Here is an 18,890-nt window from a genome sequence, read left to right as displayed (position 1 = left end):
ACCCAGATGTATTGAAGGCTTTGAATATAGTCCAGCATGGTTTCACAGTCTCCAGAATTATGACTGCGAAATAGCAGAGCAAATTGATCAAGTCCTTTCACCTGCAATAAGTAAGTTTAACATTTTTAAATTAATTTACCAATTGATACCTGATGTAGGGTGCACGGCATAGTGGGAACTCAATCAATACAGCTCCTTTGATAGGGTTTGTGTGTACACCTCCAAAAATGTTTTTCAGCTCTCAGAAGACTTAAAACTAATACACCAGAGCAAGCACACACAAAGCAACAATACTGGGTAGCAAAAAAAACCCCACTCTGCATTATTACAAATACATATTGTCTCAATATTAAAAATTAAATTAAGAAAGAGAGAAAGTAGTGCATACTGTAGCTGTTTATGTACTGCATTGCGGGGGGAAAAAAACAGGCTGTTGTCAGATGATACTTTCTATAACAGACACAGCCACAAAGGAGCAACACAGCACCAGGGCACCAATACTGGTGCTAACGAGAATCTACTGGAAAAAAAAGAAGAGACCAGTAAAGCTATTGAGAATGGGAACTGATGGATAAAATCCTAGATCACTAGAAATCAAATTTAACATCATCTCATTGCAGTCCCTCATTTTTCATTGTTATTGAAAAGCCGCATCCAGAACAGTTGTCTACTTTTTCCTCTATAGAAGATGCAAAATGGTGTGAATAAAGTGACAAACAAAATGTTTTGTTTTGTTTTTCTTTACAGAAATACACGAGGGACAATTTCCAACTTAAGTTAAAAAAAACTAGACTTTAATATCCTATGTGTACCTCAGCCCCAAGCACAGAGGTGCAACATATCCAGCTACATGTTTGTCTCAAGACACCCTACCACAAACATGCACCTCAAAGACTGATTCCAGGGATATAGTAACATTATAAAGGAGATATGGGGAGATAAGGGAACAAAGAATTACTTGGCAGTCACTTGTGACTACGCTCAAACAGTTTTATTTTTAACGCCCTGTTCTCTCCACGCACATCTCCTCAGAAGGGACATCTGAGCTACCCAGCTGTGATGTGCCAAATCTGGGACACCGAATGCCAGGAATCACTGTGGAACAGCCGCCACATCCACTTTTAGAAGTGCCCTGCATGCCTGGACAGTTCTAAGACTGAGATCTGAGCACTAGACCTAGTGCTTCCAGTAGAAGCAATGTGAGGGTTGTAATTTCAGTATCAAGTCTCCCTATAGCTGAAAACTAAACATCCAGGCAGAAAGTGGTCACTGTATCTGCATGAAAGGACAACTACAAAAGTGGAGGTGGATGCAGCTGTACAACTCCAGGATAAACAGGTAGAAAGGAAAAACAAAAACTAAAGCAAACATACACAGCAAGCATGAAATTCTAAAGGCCTCTGATGATAGTTGGTTTTTTTCCTTTCTGTTTTAAAAGCCAAGATGTTTTAATAGGTGTTCCTTAAAATGCTTTAGCTTCCTTGATTTATGCCATTTTTCTTGTAAAGATTCCAAAGACTAATTTTTGGGAGGGGTTTTCATTAAATTTAGAATTTCTTCCTAGTTGGGTTAGACTCACCTTTGTGACCAATTAATCCTGACCTTCTGCCCATCTTGTAACAAGCCATCTTCTTGGGAAACAGCTTTTTTCTCTTTAATATCTTTTATGAATCAAAATACTGGCAGAACACACTTATTTAAAATCAGAACTTTTATTGAATTTCTGAAACACAGTTTCAAAACCCTCTCGCCATCATCTTTTTGGCTATATTCTTTAAAAAGGAAAACTATTGTTACAACATACAGAACTCCTAGTTCATACATTACTTTGTTAAACTGAGGATATAACTTTTGTATTCACAACTATACTTCTGGACTTCAGGAAAGCATCAAAAATCTGATCTTGCAGCATTTTACCTATACAAGTTATCCTACTGAATGGACTAAGAGTAATAACACATGAACAAAAATAAATCTAGCAAGTAAGTCTTTCTCGATTCAGTTCCTGGACCTATGACATGCCTGCCAATGGGATTATGACAGAGAAGAGTCAGTCCCCCCGCAAGCCCTTACAAAAATTCTAAAAGTCATAAAACAGCTCACTGCCAAATAGGAGAATTTTGCTCACCTCATGGCTGTTTTTAATCATTTAAATAAAAACAGCACTTGAAAACAGAATATTAAAAAAGAGCAACTTTTAATGTTATCTGACTTTTAAGAAAAATGAAACATTTCAGAGTCTTCTGCCAAACATTAATGCTTTTATTAACTCAGACAGACCACTGAAATTATTTGTAATAAACAACCGCTGTTTCTCTCTGTGGATGGTAAAAATCCAAGACAGGAATAACAACTCTTCTCCTGCCTCTCTCCCATCTCAGGTATAAGACATGTAGAACCTAGATACCCAAGCGGGTATGACTTTGCAGTCAAATACTTAGAAAGACTTTAAAATAAGTCAAATCATAAGGAATTTTGAAACCAAACATTGTCACCATTCCAAACTGACTAAGAGTCATGGAAGTAAAGGAGTGCATTTAAAGAAAATCCATTTTAGATAAAAAAAACAACTAAATGCATCTAAATGTCCTCCTGCCCTCTAACATGAATGGCATAACACAAACTAAGTCATATGAATTTCTTAATGGAAAATACATGATGAAGTACTTTTAATCTCTGTCCAGGTTCACTACAGTCTTGCAAGGATTCTGCTCAAAAGACTGTTGTGTAACAGGAGGAGGATATTAATAAATAGAAAAATAAGAATTTAGCTTTTATCAAAAAAAGCCTGAGAAGCAAAGAGGTCTAGCTAGAAAGTTTAGGTTCCTGACTTTCCATTTGCAGGGAGAAGAGTTGTTTGTTTTAAATCTCCAGCATTCTTGTAATGCAGTTACTCTGAAACACTGCCGTGTGTGCAACTGTTACTTCACCTTGCATTCTGTTTAGGAGTCATTAAAGTCCTAAGGTCTACTGAAGGGGGTTCTCATCCTCCAGACCTAAGAAAGTGACACAAAGGCTTTAGGCATCCACAGAAAGGAAGTGCCTCCTCTGGACAGAAAGTCCCCCTGCCATTGATACCCCCACCAACCCTTCTGCATAGGAAAGCTGCAAACCCAGCATTGCTAACCACCATGATTTTACTGAGTTTTTACTGTGCTCTGTTCTTCTTTAAGTTCAGCTCCTAAAATCATTAGTTAAGAACCTCTGTTTACCTGAATAGCTGCAGCTGTGAAGGCTATAAATCTTGAACTAAATACAATTTGGGGGCCCCATGGAAACAGAGTCCAATTGTTCAAAGTTTCTATAAGTTCTCAGGAACTGGCCTCCCCTTCTGTAGGGCCCAGGAGACGTACACACTCCTGCCTACCACATGTCCACAGGCAGGAATGTCATAGAAGACATGGATGAGTCAACAATACTTGGAGAACAGCTTTTTCCAGATACTCCTCATCACTATAAGAGTCACAGCAATTTAAAAGCCCCAGGGGACCATAACCCAGACAGTCTCCCTCCTCTCCTTAGAATGTATTTCCACTCCAAAAGTGTAAGAGGGTCATCTCATGCCACTCACTCTCACCGTAAACCCTGGCTCCTGAAGAGCCTCACAGATAAATCCACAAGATGTAAAAACAGTAATCAGTAGTCCTCTCAGCCTTGACACAAAACAGGGTTGAGAGCTGTCCCTGTGAATTTCCAACCCATGTGAAGCTACCAAGAAAATATCTATGATTTTCTGGCATGGATGAAGCAGTTCTTTTCCTTGGTGCAATCCTCTGAAGAACGGTGGAGGAAGAACAATGGCCCATAATCTCTATACATCTAAGCTTTCTCCAGCTTTTTCTGATGGAGATTCAGCAAAGCTTGCAGAAGACGTCTCCTATTCTGTAGGTCTCAAAAGGTTTGTAGGAAGGGGAAATGTGACAGGAGCAGGAAGTGTGGGAGGGATAACAAGAAGAAAATATAGCTTATCAGAAGGCCCCTACTTTTCATGATCTCCCAGTGCTACACAGAAGAGGGGGAACTGAAGAATCACTCTCTTCTTACCAGCTTATAACTGTTCCCTGTCCTATGAAGCGCCCAATGAAGCCATAACAATTTATTGGAGCCAGCCAGCCACAGTGCTATTATTATGCCAATATTAACCTTGTCAAGTTTAATTTTAAAATGAAGTAATCTCTGGTACTGTGCACCAAACCTCAGGTTTCATTTTTTATTGTTACCAAAAGGCCAAAAGAATTTAATTATTTTTGGAAGTAGATGACTTCATGTTCTTCCCTTCTCCAAATCCCAACCTACAGATACTGAAGTCAAAATAGATTTTTCCCTCTTAAATCAAACAAAAAGCTATTCATAATCAATAAATTAAATTTCAACTTGATCTGTATCAAGGGGCAATCCATAATACCAGCAATCATTACAAAAACAAACCTAAGATATTAAACAAGTTACGCTGCTACAACTGGCCTTACACTGACTATAAATGTTCTAATCAAATATTAGTGTGAGCTCAAGACTATTTAAGAGGGATTTAATATTTGAATTCTCATTTGATAAATTTGCACATCCTAGTGAGTACCCTTTCTATAACGGTTTTGAACAGAATTATTTCCATATTGGTCAACTGAGGTACGAAATGACTTCGGTTAAACTACCATTAATATCTCAGAGCTGAGGTTACCCATGTTATTTACTATAAATCTCCCTAAAAATAAAAAAAGACAGCCCAAGTTACCTACTAAAAATAGGGAACTGGACAATGAAACGTGTTGCCCAGAAGTTTTTTTTTTTCTTGAGTCACTCCAGAAGCATAACAAGTTCTATGTATATACAGTGCTTATCATGACAGTCCTGCCTCATGAGTACTGTAGGGCAGCACTATGACAATATAAACAAGTCAAAGAAAAAGTGCGAACAACACTTTTTTACCCATTTCCTTTCAAATGCATACAAACTGAAACTGAATGAAAGTGGGGCAGAGAGGGGAGAGGAAGACTTTTAAAGCCCCAAAGAATAACTTGTGAAGGATCTGCTCATTCGGGATTTTTTATCTCTGCTACAAAAACTGCATACTAAAGCAGCACTGCAAGATGCGACACTTCTTCAAAGGGAAGACAGTTTAAATATTTGTTTTAAATAAAAAGAAAGCCACATTTTATTGGAACCACTACAAGTAAAATAGTAGCTTTGTTCTCGAACCTTCTCTCTCTCTAGTCGCACACATCAGTTCATAGTTAATCTCGGAGATCTCCTTTGTGTTTTGTAAGATCTTTTCTAAGGTTGGGATGCATGTACAGAATCACAGAAAATTAGGGTTGGAAGGGACCTCAGAAGGTCATCTACTCCGATCTCTTGCTCAAAGCAGGACCAGCTCCACTAGATCATCCCAGCCAAAAGCTTTATCTAGCCAGGTCTTAAAAACCTCCAAAAATAGAGATTCCACAGTCTCTCTGGGTAGCATGTTCCAGTGCTTTATTACCCTCCTAGTGAGAAAGTTCTTCCTAATATATACCCTAAACTTCCCTTGCTGCAACTTGTGACCATTGCGCCTTGTCCTGTCATCTGCCGCCACTGAGAACAGTCTAGCTCCATCCTCTTCAGAACGCCCCCCTTCAGGTAGTTGAAGGCTGCTATTAAATCCACCCTCAGTCTTCTCTTCTCCAGACTAAATACACACAGTTCCCTCAGAAAAAGACAGCCTAAACAACAGTGATTCTCCAAAGTGTTCCCTGTACTACAGAGGTAGACTCAGGATCCAAATTTACTTTAATCTCAAAAGGGATGTACAATTCACCAAAGCCTAGAAATCATCCACTTAGTGCCCTGCAAAGCCAAGTCTGTAGATTACATCAAATAAACAATCAATGTGAAGGGTGCATGTTATGTCAACATCCACTATGGGCAGGACCAAGGTGTCCTCTGCCTAATAATTGCCAGAAGTCAGAGAACAAGTATACTAGGAAGAGAATGGATCAAGACACTGGGTATCAAATTAAGAGGAGTGCACCAACTCATGATGGATACCTTACAAAATGTCCTACAGGATTTCAACAAGGTCTTTGACGAACAGCTTGGTGCTTATAAGGGCCAGCCTGTCATTTACATTGGATCCAACTGTGCTTACAATTCAAAAGAAGCCTCATTATGTTGCCTTCACCTTTTGTCCAAAAACTGATGCAGAGATTGACCTCCTTGTGGAACAAGGCATCTTGGAAGCAAATTTAAATCCAACTTGGAAGCACCCTTCGGGTATTTGAATGCTGCTATTAAATCCCACCTCAGGCCCTACGCCCATCATGAAGCAAAATGGTGATACTGTATTTGATTATGTGCTGACCACAAATGTATCATTAATACAGCACTGGACAAACACTCATGGCAGATTTCAGCAGTAAACCAGCTGCTTGCCACTCCTGCTGGAGAACAGGTTTTTGCTAAATTAGACTTGGTCCAGGTATATCAGCAACTCTCTGTGTATGATCAAATGGCTGATGTACAATCATCACCCATAAGGGAGCCTTCCAAGCCAAGCGCCTACAATTCAGAGTAACCATTCCACATGGAGTGTTCCAAAAAGTTATGAATGACTGACTTGTAGGTCTTAAGGGAGTCATGCCATATTTTGATGATGTCCTCATCAGAGCAGGGTCCATGCCAGATTTAGTTGTCCAACTGCAAGAAGTGTTACACTGGATTTCCAATACTGGTCTAAATCACAAGAAAGAGAAATGTGCTTCTAGAGTAACCAGTGTGCAGTTCCTGGGATTCTGAGCTGATGCCACCAAATTTCATCCAACAAACGCAAAGGTAAAAGCTATTCATAAGGTCCTGACACTAAAATAAGCAGGAACTGCAAGCATTCCTGGATCTCCTTAATTTTTACCATTCTTTTCTAAAAGACAACGAGCCTTTGTATCTTCTATTGGATACAGATGCCACCTGGAAATGGACCAAACTGCACAAGGCTTTCAATGATGTGAAGTGACTATTGTTGTCTAACAGCATGCTAGTCCGTTATGACATGGAGAAGCCACTTCTGCTTATTTGCAATGGTTCACCATATGGACTGGGGACTGTTCTCAGTCACCTTCAGAGTAATGGACTTGAAGCTTCTATTGCCTAGTATTCCCAAATTATGAATAAGACTGAGAGGAATTATACTTAGATTGATAGGGAAGCTCACCGCTGGAGTCAGGAAGTTCCATGGCTATGAATGTGGCTGCAGATTCACAGTTGTGACAGATCATAAAAAAAAAAAAAATCACAAGGGTTACTCACTAAGAATGGACCAACACCTCAGATCATTTCACCACATATGCTTCATTAGTCCTTACTTTCAAACCCATGACTGAACTTCAACACCGCCTGAGGAAGTTGACTGCAAAGGCAAATACATAGAGGGTTTTTTTCCCTGAATTCTTTTTCCAAAGATCAAGAACTTCCCTATTTGGTCAACAGCCCACTTTTATTTCTAGATGACAAGCAATTTACTTGGAAACAAGAGTTTTGCATAGTTCAAGTTACCAAAATAGAGTGAATTGGTTTTCTGTCTATCTATGCTGGGTCCCTCTCCAGACTGCAGGACAAATATTCTAGGGTCCAGTGTTAAAGTGGAGGGGGGCGGGAAGCTGAAAATCCTGACTATGAAAGAGAGATTTTATTACATCTTAGAGAAAAGACACTTCTCTGTCTTGCTCCAAATTAATTCCGTTTTAAGACAATTAGCAGTTCAGTCATCCACTTCCTGACATTAGTCCTTTATCAATAGTATTGTTGTTCTGATTATGCCCACCCACAACACAACCCTTATGCCAAGAACCACTTGTAACATGGCTTAACAGTGTGATTTCATGACCAGGGAATTGAACTCCATGTATAAAGGAGAGCAGGTTGGTTGCTAAGTAACCAGGAAAAGAAACATTTAGGAAGGGGACAGTCAGAATTAAGAAAGAGCTTTTAAGAAGTTTGTTTTGAACTTCACTGAATAGCCTGATATATTCCCTCCACCTTGTCTGTGACCATTAATTTTGCCCTGGACAAGACAGAGTGAAATTTTGCCCTCAATTAAATTAAAACCACTTCTTCTGGATTTACACTCATTTAAGAGCAGATATAGGTCACAATCGTTCGACTCTTCCAAAGAGTCATTTTTAAGCTAGAACAGAAGTTGCTGAAGGAAGCAGATCACCTGTGCCATGATGTGTCCACATCATTGGGTGAAATGCATGTTGCCCTTTGTCTTGCCCCTGATGGTGTGGGACAAGGGACAATGTAATCACCCCACTTTCCCTGCCCAGCCAGACCTGCCCTGGTAATCACCAGGGATGAGTCTGCCCCAGTGCAGAAAATGGAGCTTTTCCCCACCCAGCCAGACCCAGGGCACAGATCTGCCTGAGCAGGAAGAAGCCCTTCCCCACTCAGACAAGCTCTCCTCTAACCTCCCTGCTTATGCAGAGGCACTCTGAGATATTCTGGGGTGCTTCTCTGTAAATGAGAAAAGGAGACAGGTCCTCCAGGGGGCATATCAGGGCCCTTTAAGCCCTCAAAGCACCTGCCCAAGGTGGCAGGAGAACACAAGCCACTCAGACTGCTTGCACTCTTCTACCACAGAGGTAACAAAGGTCTGCAGCAACAAAGTGGAAGAGCCTATTAGCACCTTTTGTTGTGCCACTGATTTTCCTTTCATGCTGGGCAACAAAGGTGTCCACCTCTACTTGCTCAGCATTTGTGCCACCATAAAAAAAATTATGGCAGCACAAATGGCAAGGCAAGGTCTATTTCCACCCTTAGGATTGCTCTGCCGTGACTTGGCAGGGGGCAGGGCTGCAAAAGAGCCATTGTAGAAGTAGACCACGTTAGTTTTTTATGTGGTAGCTCTAGAACAGTGGTGGGCAAAATGTGGCCCACCAAGCCATTCTATCCGGCCCACAGAGCCCCTAAAAAAATTGAGTAAATTAATATTTATCTGCCCTGGGCTGCCTGTCACATGGCCCTCAACGGCCTGTCAGAAGTCAGCAAGCAGCCCTCTGCCCAAAATAATTGCCCACCCCTGCTCTAGAAGTAGAGTAGCTGCGTCAGTGCAATGCTACATACAAGCTAAGTCCTACCAAGAAGTTATGCTAATGCAGTTAATGAAGTTCTAAAACCTACCAAAGCTAGAGGTTAATTCACCAGTTTAATCCAACTATAGTGCGAGAATTGTTTGAGATCTAATTAATGATTTTGGCTGTGATACTGTGTGGACCTCTGCATACAACAGAACTTTATTCACAGACTCCCATGAGCAGTTATTAGCCTCACTGGAACTACAGGCATACAAAAAAAAAAGTCTGATGGATCTGTCTTCTCCCTAGCAAGTGGGCAAGTCAGTTGTACTACGGCAACACTAAAGGTCTCAATGTGGATTGTGGCAACACTGCGCTACCCAGCTAGAGCAGGGTCCTGCCACAAAGATCTTTCTGACAGTCTCCTTCAAGACTATGTGAAATGAGAAGTTTGAACACAGTGGAAAAAGAGAAGTGAAGCAGAAATGGGGCTATAGAGCTGCTATATGAATAGTTCAATAATTCTGACTGAGTTAAGCAGACAAACTAGTACTCCATCTATTGACAAATATACTTTATCCACAAGTGCCTGTCAAATAAAGAGAAAGTACCACCTCAGTGTACTTATCACATGTGATTTTTGAAGCTAATTAAAATGTTTAAAGTTCACTTTAGTTTTCTGAAACACACCCGAATGCCTTTCATTGCATTCTAGAAGTTCAGCTATACTTGAGTATGTTTTCTAGTTGAGATTCCTTGACATAGTAATCAGGTTTTTGTCCCCAACTTCCTCTTCTCAAGTCCCATTTTTGCAGTCTCTTCAGCTTCAGAGAACTATGCATCACCATACACGAGGTGGTATGCCACACAATTGCTGCACGAAAGTCACATGGAGTTCACAGGTTCCTGCAAACCTTTGCATTCAGTACTCCCTTAGTACTTCACAGGTAATATTAAATTTTAGAACTTCAATTTCAATGCTGTCAGTAGTCCTCCCTACCCAAATAATCCCATGCATGTCCTTGTTTAACCTATTCCTAAACTACACACCACTACAAGGCATACTGCCTAAAAACACCAAAAGCACCCTAGTCTACCACAGGTTCAGTTGTAGAAGCATCCCAAGTAAACCAATGTGCTCCCCTCCCTTCATAATTCTCCTCCAAAAGGTTATTATGAACTTAAACTTGTGCCAATTCAGTGAAGTGGTCTTACCAAGCCAGCTTGTTTGCCCAGCACCCCTTTAGGCTCCACCTGACAAAACCCCAACCTGGGAAATGTCCACTTATCAAACATTCTCTCTAAGGGAGTACATGTTTAGAGGGAGAAAAGAGAAAGGCCTTATTAAGAATTATTGCTTTTTAGTTAATACACATCCCTAGGGAACAACAAACTCTAATGTTGAGTGTGGGGGAGAAAAAAAATATATGATTTGTTTATTATTACTATGCAAGCATAAAGAAAGTATTTTTATCAGGTTGCAAAGTTTCTAAGCAGTGCGAGTCTATGGGAAAGACATTCTAATTGAACAAAGCCCCAACAATGAGGTTATGGCATAGTAATGAGGCAAGCCTAAGGAGGTACGATTCCAAGATAACAATGCCCCTAGGAGATACACCAGCTCTAAGTATAAGTTTACTGCTGTATTATCTTCTTATGAATCTTTGTGGAATAAATAACTCTGCTTTTACAGACATTCTTTAAAGCCTCAGCTATTTTAATTTAAAGACTCAGCATGGTAAGGAACACTAACATTTTAAAATTAGAGACTACTAGATTAAATGAGATTTGCTATTTTGCTATAGTTACCCATTATACTCTGCAAGACTGATATGTTCTTTCAGTGAAACTGAGATGCATTAGTTGAAATGAGATACTGCACCTTTAATAATGTAGCCTGATGGAGCTGTGTCATAGAACTTTTCTTCTGGTGTCTTTATTTTAAGTCTTCTCAGTGCTACTAATATGGTCCACTTTGTTAGTTGTAATGCCTTCTCAGGCTAAAAAGTGCATGCCCAGCTAAACTAAGACAACAACAGTGGATTAGTGTTACACTGTGGTGAGTGTTGATACTTATATGGAACTACCACATGAGGTAAGACTGGATTATGGTTTCTTCTGAAACAAATTCCTGATCCAATCAGCAAATCTATACAATTTAAATTCATTATCTTCTTCACTGCTTCAAGCTCACTAAGTCTACCTACCATCATGTGGAATACTCTCTCATGCAATGCAGAATTGAACCACAAAAATATAGGAACAGTTCTGGGAACCCAGGGTTCCCTCTTACCAGGCAACTGTCCTAACTCTTGAGATGGAGTCATACTCTCCCTCTTGCCTCAAGAATCTTGAGCTCTTTTCTGCATAAGAGACAAAGGGAGGGGCAAAAGTACTCCACCGACCCTTAATTAACTTATAGATAGGTGGTCATAGCACTCCGTTAAGATGGGAGGTGCAGGGATGACTCCCCTCACAAGAGGGGAACTGAACCTAGGTCTTCCACATGCTGAGCAAGTGCTCTAATTCCTAGGCTAGGGCAGTCATTCTCAACCTCTCCATTACTTTTCTGAATGTTGTGGTAGCTCAGTGATTCTCAACAGAGGTACAATCTAAATTCAGAAAGGATATGAAGCAGTTCCTTGAGGCTAAAAAGGATAGAGTCACTGGTGCCAGGTGAGGGCAACAGGAGCAGGATCTGACCCTGGTCATGCCTCTTCCAGTGTCTACCCCTACTCACCCCTACCATTGAGGCTGCTCCTACGGAGTCTCACGAACTAGGGATCATCCTGTGGCCCTTCCTGCCAGGCCAAGGAGTGTGGGAGTTGCAGAAAGAATGAGCTGGGCTTTCCAGCTCCAACCCCACACCTGCCCACAGTAGAGCACACTGCTGGGAGTGTGGGGACAGCTAGGACACAGCTACCAGGGGACAGGGGAGGGCAGCAGCAGCCCCAGAGTACAGCTGCACCAAGTAGCTGGGGCAGGCACAGGACACAGGCCTGGGGGAAGAGAGCTTTCACGTCTTCAGCCAGGGACCAGTGGTGCAAAACCCTTAAATGGATCTCATGTCACCCCATACCCAGTTAAGAATCACTGAACTAAGTTCTAAAAGATAACACCCCCACTGCTGGATAAGTGGCAGCTGCAGCTGTGTGTTTTGTCAAGCTCAATCCTACTTGTGTGCATCAGGCATGCTCTCAGCGTGTTTGCTGAATCAAGTCTCTTCAGGAAAATGAACTGGGATCCTCAAATTAAGTGCTCATATCAGATATAAGAGTAACACAAACACCAAGCTTTAGAGCCATGACAAGACTGGGGCAACTTACTGACAAAAATGACTGAGGTGTCAGGTGGAAAAGGAGCCTATTCTTTGGCCGAGGTAAAACTGAAGACTCCCAAGTCCTTTTAGCAGATCAGGCCCTTACCTTCTCTCAATTCCCCTTTTCTCAAATGGGCCCTAGTGGAACAGCTATCCATCCCTATCTCCTTAGTGGAGGAGAAATGCATGAGGCCATATATGAAGCTAAGACACCTCAGTAACACTGAGCTATGAAGGTACTCAAGCAAAGAGGCATATGTCACAAGCAGCCAGCAGGTCATAGGTTTCAGATGTTAACGCATGCCATTGCTCAGTTCTTTGATCTAAAAACCATTACAGACCTAGTTAAGCAGCTGCATCTTTAAACCAATCACTAAGGACTCAAAGCATCCCTGATCTTCCCAAGATCTGTAAAGCTCTGTCCACTGATGAACATTCCCTGACATTTTGAAATGGAACAGATGCAGCATTCAAAACTCACTGGCAAGTGCCATCCGCTTGAGTGCAGGGAGGGCCTCAATTTGTTCAGCCCAAAATATCCAGTTACAACAGTCAATGTGAACAACATTTTTAAAGTGATATTAAAGTCTGTGCTTCAGAGATTAGCCATTGTTGGGGACAAGTGCCAGACTGAAAGGAACACTGGTAAAATATGGCAATTTCTATACTCCCAAAACATTTCCTATATCAAAAAAGAAGACTGGCTAACTCTGCAGTTTCACATTCACATGAAGTACAGTATTATTAACAGAGACATACATCATCACATGCCAAATCAGTCACACCAAGGTGACAAGAAGAAAGGGAAGAGAGTGAGAATCCTTTGCATGTCACATGTAAGGCACTACACACTTATACATCCAATACCAGAGTATAAGGAGTTAAGGGAGTTTCAGGAAGGTAAATTCTATATTACCATTCAGACCAGAAGTCCATCTAGTCCAGTACCAGACGCTCAGGGAAGGACAACGAAATCTCTATAAGGTAAACAGTGAAATAAACTGCTCTTGGGGAAGTTTCTTCCCAATTCCTGACAACTTCTGGTTTATGCTCTGAAGTAAAAGGATTCACAGACTAAATATGATACTATGTGAAGTAACTGTTCATGTTCTGATTACTCTTATGTGGCTAACAAGGCACCAAGGTGCTTGGCTTCAGTGCTAACCAATGGAACTCGCTGCCACTTATGCACCATGTAAGAACAGTAGTATTTTCTCTCATTAGTTTTAGCATAACATTTTGCATCTTTGTTCCTTGTACTATAAGGAAGAGCATATCAGAGCATTTAAAAATTTACCTTGTCCAGATTTTATATACTTCTACCATGTCCCCCCCTTACCTGGCCTTCTCTTTGAAACTACTTTTTTCATCTCCCAATAAGAAATGTGAAAGTCATCTGTATTATTTTCATTTCATGTGTTTTCCTGTCTCTACACCTCTTGCATTTTGCCTTAAGAAATGGCACACACGCCCACCCCCTCACTGGCAATGATTCTATATCAATGCAGTTTTATTCAAGACACTGCAATTTTATTTAGTATCTGTGAAAAAAAATTACTCTTCATGTGTCATCAGTTCATAATTGATGTCTCTGATGTATCCCTCAGAGCTTAAAATGTGGCTTTTTATACATGTGTTCTGAAATGTTACAGACATGATTTTCCTAACTGTAAGAGAACAGAAACTAGAGTGATTTATTCAGAGCTGCTACAGCTGAAATTTAGAAATCTGCACTAGTACCATGATAGTCTTCATGTGTGCTCTGTGCTGCTGATGAGATTAATGACTATTTAGCGCAAAGTCTACTGTTACATGTTGGAATATTTAACTACTAAATGGCAGTCTGGGTGTACAACATCTTTACGTGATATGACATGAGAGACCTCTGGCTATATTCAGCAGGGGGAGGCCCCCCCCCATCCCATCAGTTGAACATTATTAACCTGTGACCTCACTCCTCTTCCTGTTTTCTTATTATTTGTCTCAAGAAATCAGTTGATGTGTCCCCAGTGGTCTCTCTTACTAAGGGAGCCTTACAGTATTTCATAATTTGCCTAAGACCATAATTTTATGGCACAGCAAACAGGCCTGCCTGTAGAACAATCTAGTGTGCTCTGCTCTGTGTTCCCCCTTGGTGCACTCCTTTTGAACCAATGACTATCACTCCCATCCCTGTTTTTGCTTTCCATAGTCCCACATAATCAGTGCCCTTAGTGGCCCCTTCACCAGGGAAGGCTACTTGATGGGCTCTGGCCCCATGATTCAGAACGGCATATCAAAAGGCCTGTCAGTGGAGCAAGACCAAGCTTCTTTCATTAACTCATAACAGCTATCAATGCAGGAAACTGTAGCAATGACACAGAAAGTAATTTCATCCTTAGATGAAACTCACTTAACAACAAGCACAGTAAATCACCCACACCATCTTCATCTCCATCCACCGAGAACACTCCCTAGTCGTCACACCCCCTAGTCTTCCACACCATGAAAATGCTACTCCCACAGACCATTCTTAGCCATGCCCACCAGCTCTGGACATGCATGAACCAGAATAGCACGGGAGAGGGGGAACCACTTCCCTCCTCATGTCTGAAGTGGAAGCTCTTTTTCAAAGGACATCTTAATATAGGAAGTGCCACTGAGTCATGACCCACAAGGTAAATCCCCCAGGATGCATTCTGCAACCCTTCTGGCTATACTGTTAGCAAGCCAAGTGCCCTGAGTTCAAACGAGAAAAGTTGCAAGTCACTTACTAGTTCCTTTCCTCTTTCAGCACCCAGCAATCTTTTGGCTCAGAACAAGGGAGACACAGGGCATCTGAACCTTAAGACCTCTGGGCCTGGGGCTTCCACATAGGATGCTTGCCTGGATTTAGGGAGTATCCAAAGGTCCAAACAAATGAGGTTGGTAGGGAGGATACCTGCCCAATGGTAGAGCCACACAGGCTTGCTACAGGCTGGGGCTCTGCACCCTGCTGCCTTTGTCCCAGAAGCCGCACGATGGCTGCGCCGTGGCACCTGCCTGCCTGGCAGCGGGAGGCACAGCATGGCATCACGTGGCTCCTAGGGCCGTCGCAGCGGGGTGTAAAGCCCAGTGTGGAGTGGCACCCTGCCTCCACCCCTGCATAGGTCCAGGAGGCACATGCCCCCATACCTCCCTTGGGGTATGTGCAGCAGTAGGAGCCCCCATGCCCATGGACCAGGCCCCTGCAGCTTCATCCCATGATCCGCCCCAGCCCTGGGGCCCCGATAACCCCAGCCCCTGCCTCTGCCCCACTCCCTTCCTCACCATGGGGGCCTCAATCTGCGCCCCCCCATGCACACCACCCAGCAAGTAAGTGTGTGAGGGGGTAGAGGTGTGAGGGAGGGATGGGGCATCTATCTGCCTGCCCCTCACTCCCAAGCCACGGCCCCCCCGCAGCCCTGCTCACTCCTGACCCACAGTACCCTACATCCTCCCAGGGTGTCTGGGAACCCCCCCGGCCCCCAGCACCTTCACAAAATTCCCCCCACGCACAACCCCCCCAACCCCATACAAAGTACCCACATCATTTTGCATAACTTTTGAGTTTTTCTGTGCATAATTTTGAGTTTCTAGCTGTGCAATTAAAATTGCAATGCACTGTGACTCATTTTTTAATCGTGCAACCAATTGTGATCACATTTTTTAATCGTTTCACAGTCCTAGTTAGAACTGATCCAGCCTTGAAAAAGACCCGCCCCCCCAACCCACACATACCCCCCTCCCCCCCGCCACACAACCACTGGCGCATACACTACTGAAAAAGACACCCCCATCCCACACTGCACGCCCACAGCCCCTGGTTCACGATAGCTGCAGTCCCGGGGGGGATGCGATGAAGAGATTGCAGGGGGAGGGGAGGGCAGGATTCCCGCCCCGGTCAATCCGCAGCCGCCGCAGCAGATGGCGGGAGCGCGCGGTGCCTGCCTGCCGGGCGTGACGGGGCAGAGCGGCGGCTCCGCTGGGGGTACTCCCGCCCCGGCCCCGGCCCCGGCCCCGGCGCCGGCGCGCTCACCTCGATCCAGCGCCGAGCCTCGGCCAGGGCGGGCTCGGGCTCGGGCTCGGGCTCGGGCTGCGCGGCGTCCTGCAGGGGCGGCCCGTCCTCCGGCCCCGCGCCGGGACTGGCCATGGCCGAGCCGGCAGCGCGGCGACCCCCGCGGTGCTCTCGGCGCGCGGAGCCGGAGCCAGGGCCGCCGCTCCGCTCCGGGGGGAGGGCGCGGGTGTCTGGGCAGCTGGGAGCTGGGCTTGATCCCGCCCCGCCCCCGCCACTACCTAAAAATACCGCGGAGCCGCTTTGCTGCCAGCGCGTGCTGGTGCCCAGGCCGCCGCCACCAGCAGCAGCAACAGCAGCAGCAGCGATCACATGCCTCATTATGCACCGGGCGGGGCGGGGCGGGGCGCTGGGCCTCGGGGATGCTCTGCTCGGCACAGCCCAGGTGCGGCCGAGGCACCGTGTCCCGCCGCGGGGGAAGCGCCTGGCACGGGGCATCAGGCCTTGGCCTCTGCTGCGCTGGACCGGCTTTTGGCCTGCTGATATGTCCTCCACAGGAGGTTTATATTGAGCAGATTCTTTTTGGTATTGGGTGGTGGAACCGGAGCGTGCTCCATCCACTCCATGCATTGACCTGGTATTACAGTCTTCTAGGACCGGTGCAAAAAAAAAAAAAAAAAAATGGACCCCTCTGACTGGAGAGGGCCGCAGCATGTTTGCTTGGCCCAGCCCTGTGGTTAAGAGAGTCCGTAGGCACTCCAGGCCCTTCCTCAGGTCTAGGAAGCAGCAGGGACAGCCCCAGCAAAATGCCAGAGAGCAGTTGCCTTTCTGGAATATCCCCCCTCCCCCCAGCTATTTCTCTTCTAGCTGGTCTGATACAAGCCCCCAGCTCATGCACCTGGAGGTCCTCTGGCACAGCCCTGCATTGCTCCTGGAGGGGGCACACACCAGCAGGTCCCTGTTGTCCAGATAAAACGGGTGAATGCTGGAAGCAGGGTGGGATTTCATCCCCCAGAGCTAAGTAAAACAAGCGGCCCTTCTCCCAGCCAGGACTGGCCCTTCACTTCAGTCCACCAGTCCCATTTTCCTCAGTGCAGAGACAAGTGGGTAGCAAGGCTTTTGATACAGCCTCCCCCAAAATTCTCACAGGCAAGCTAAGGAAGTATGGGCTGGATGAATGGACTGTAAGGTGGATAGAAAACTGGCCAGAACATCATGCTCAGAGGGTAGTGATCAATGGCTCAATGTCTAGTTGGCAGCTGGTATCAAGTGGAGTACCCCAAGGGTAGGTCCTAGGGCCAGTTTTGTTCAATGTCTTCATCAACAACTTGGAAGATGGCACAGAGTGCACCCTCAGCAAGTTTGCAGGTGACACCAAGTTGTGGGGCGTAGTAGATACGCTGGAAGGTAGGATTCAGACTAACTGGAGGATTGGGCTAAAAGGAATCTCAAGAGGTTCAACAAGGACAAGTGCAAAGTCCTGCACTTAGGACAAAACAATCCCATGCACGAGTACAGGCTGGGGGCTGACTGGTTGAGCAGCAGCTCTGCAGATAAGAACCTGGGGGTTACAGTGGACAATAAGCTGAATATGAGCCAGGGGTGTGTCCTTGTTGTAAAGAAGGCTAACAGCATACTGAGCTGCATTGGTAGGTGTGTTGCCAGCAGATCAAGGGAAGTGATTATTCCCCTCTATTCAGCACTGGCGAGGCCACATCTTGAGTACTGTGTTCAGTTTTGCCCCCCCCCACGCCCCCACTACAGAAGGGATGTGAACAAATTGGAGAGTCCAGTAACAAAAATGATGAGGGAGCTGGCTGACTTAAGGGAAAAGACTTGGGGAACAGGGCTTATTTTGTCTAGAGAAGAGGAGACTGAGAGGGGATTTAATAGCAGTCTTTAAATACCTGACCAGGATTTTGAAAGAGGATAGAGCCAGTGGTTCCCATTCAGTGGTACACATACCACCAGTGGTATGCAGACAACCTGTCCATGGTCTGCATTAACAGATTTATTATAATTACTTTATATGACTAAGAATTGCTGATAGTACTTAAGGTTGAACTGAAAAATTTGCTGATGGTACTTAAGGTTGTATAGTTTTACATTGGTGGTGTGTAATCTGTCAGGGTTTGGGAACCACTGAGCTAGACTGTTCTCGGCGGTGGCTAATGACAGAACAAGGAGTAACAATTTTAAGTTGCAGCAAGAGAAGTTTAGGTTAGATATTAGGAAGAATTTTCTCACTCAGAGGGTAGTAAAGCACTGAAACAAGTTACCCAGAGAGGTGGTGGAATCTCCACCCTTGGAGGTTTTTAAGACCTGTCTAGACAAAGCCTTGGCTGGTATGATCTAGTTGGGGGTGGTCCTGCTTTGACCAGAGAGTTGCACTATATGACCTCCTGATATCCCTTCCAACCCTAATTTTCTATGATTCTCACCCCACCCACCTTTAGGTTACAATGAACTGGCTGGGCACATGTACATGTGCCAATTTAAGGCACTTTAGCCTGATTTA

At 44.2% G+C, this 18,890-nt stretch overlaps 1 protein-coding gene across 7 annotated transcripts in view; it reads right to left on the bottom strand.

Annotated features, from left to right (window-relative positions):
- Positions 1-16,735, bottom strand: part of LIMCH1 (LIM and calponin homology domains 1) — a 314,049-nt gene extending 297,314 nt beyond the window's left edge. For all 7 annotated transcript variants that reach the window (XM_090035832.1, XM_090035833.1, XM_090035834.1 and 4 more), the window contains exon 1: positions 16,397-16,735. In XM_090035832.1, coding sequence (XP_089891958.1) covers positions 16,397-16,510 — 114 coding nt within the window. In that variant the 5' untranslated portion in view covers positions 16,511-16,735. The remainder of the gene's footprint in view (positions 1-16,396) is intronic.
- Between the last annotated feature and the right edge of the window lie 2,155 nt (positions 16,736-18,890).

This window comes from Crocodylus siamensis, chromosome 2 (genome assembly GCF_052110815.1).
Source record: "Crocodylus siamensis isolate JL-2025a chromosome 2, ASM5211081v1, whole genome shotgun sequence".
Lineage (NCBI taxonomy): Eukaryota > Metazoa > Chordata > Crocodylia > Crocodylidae > Crocodylus > Crocodylus siamensis.
The sequence above is the reverse complement of the archived record's forward strand: the minus strand, read 5'-3'. Positions and strand labels throughout refer to the sequence as shown.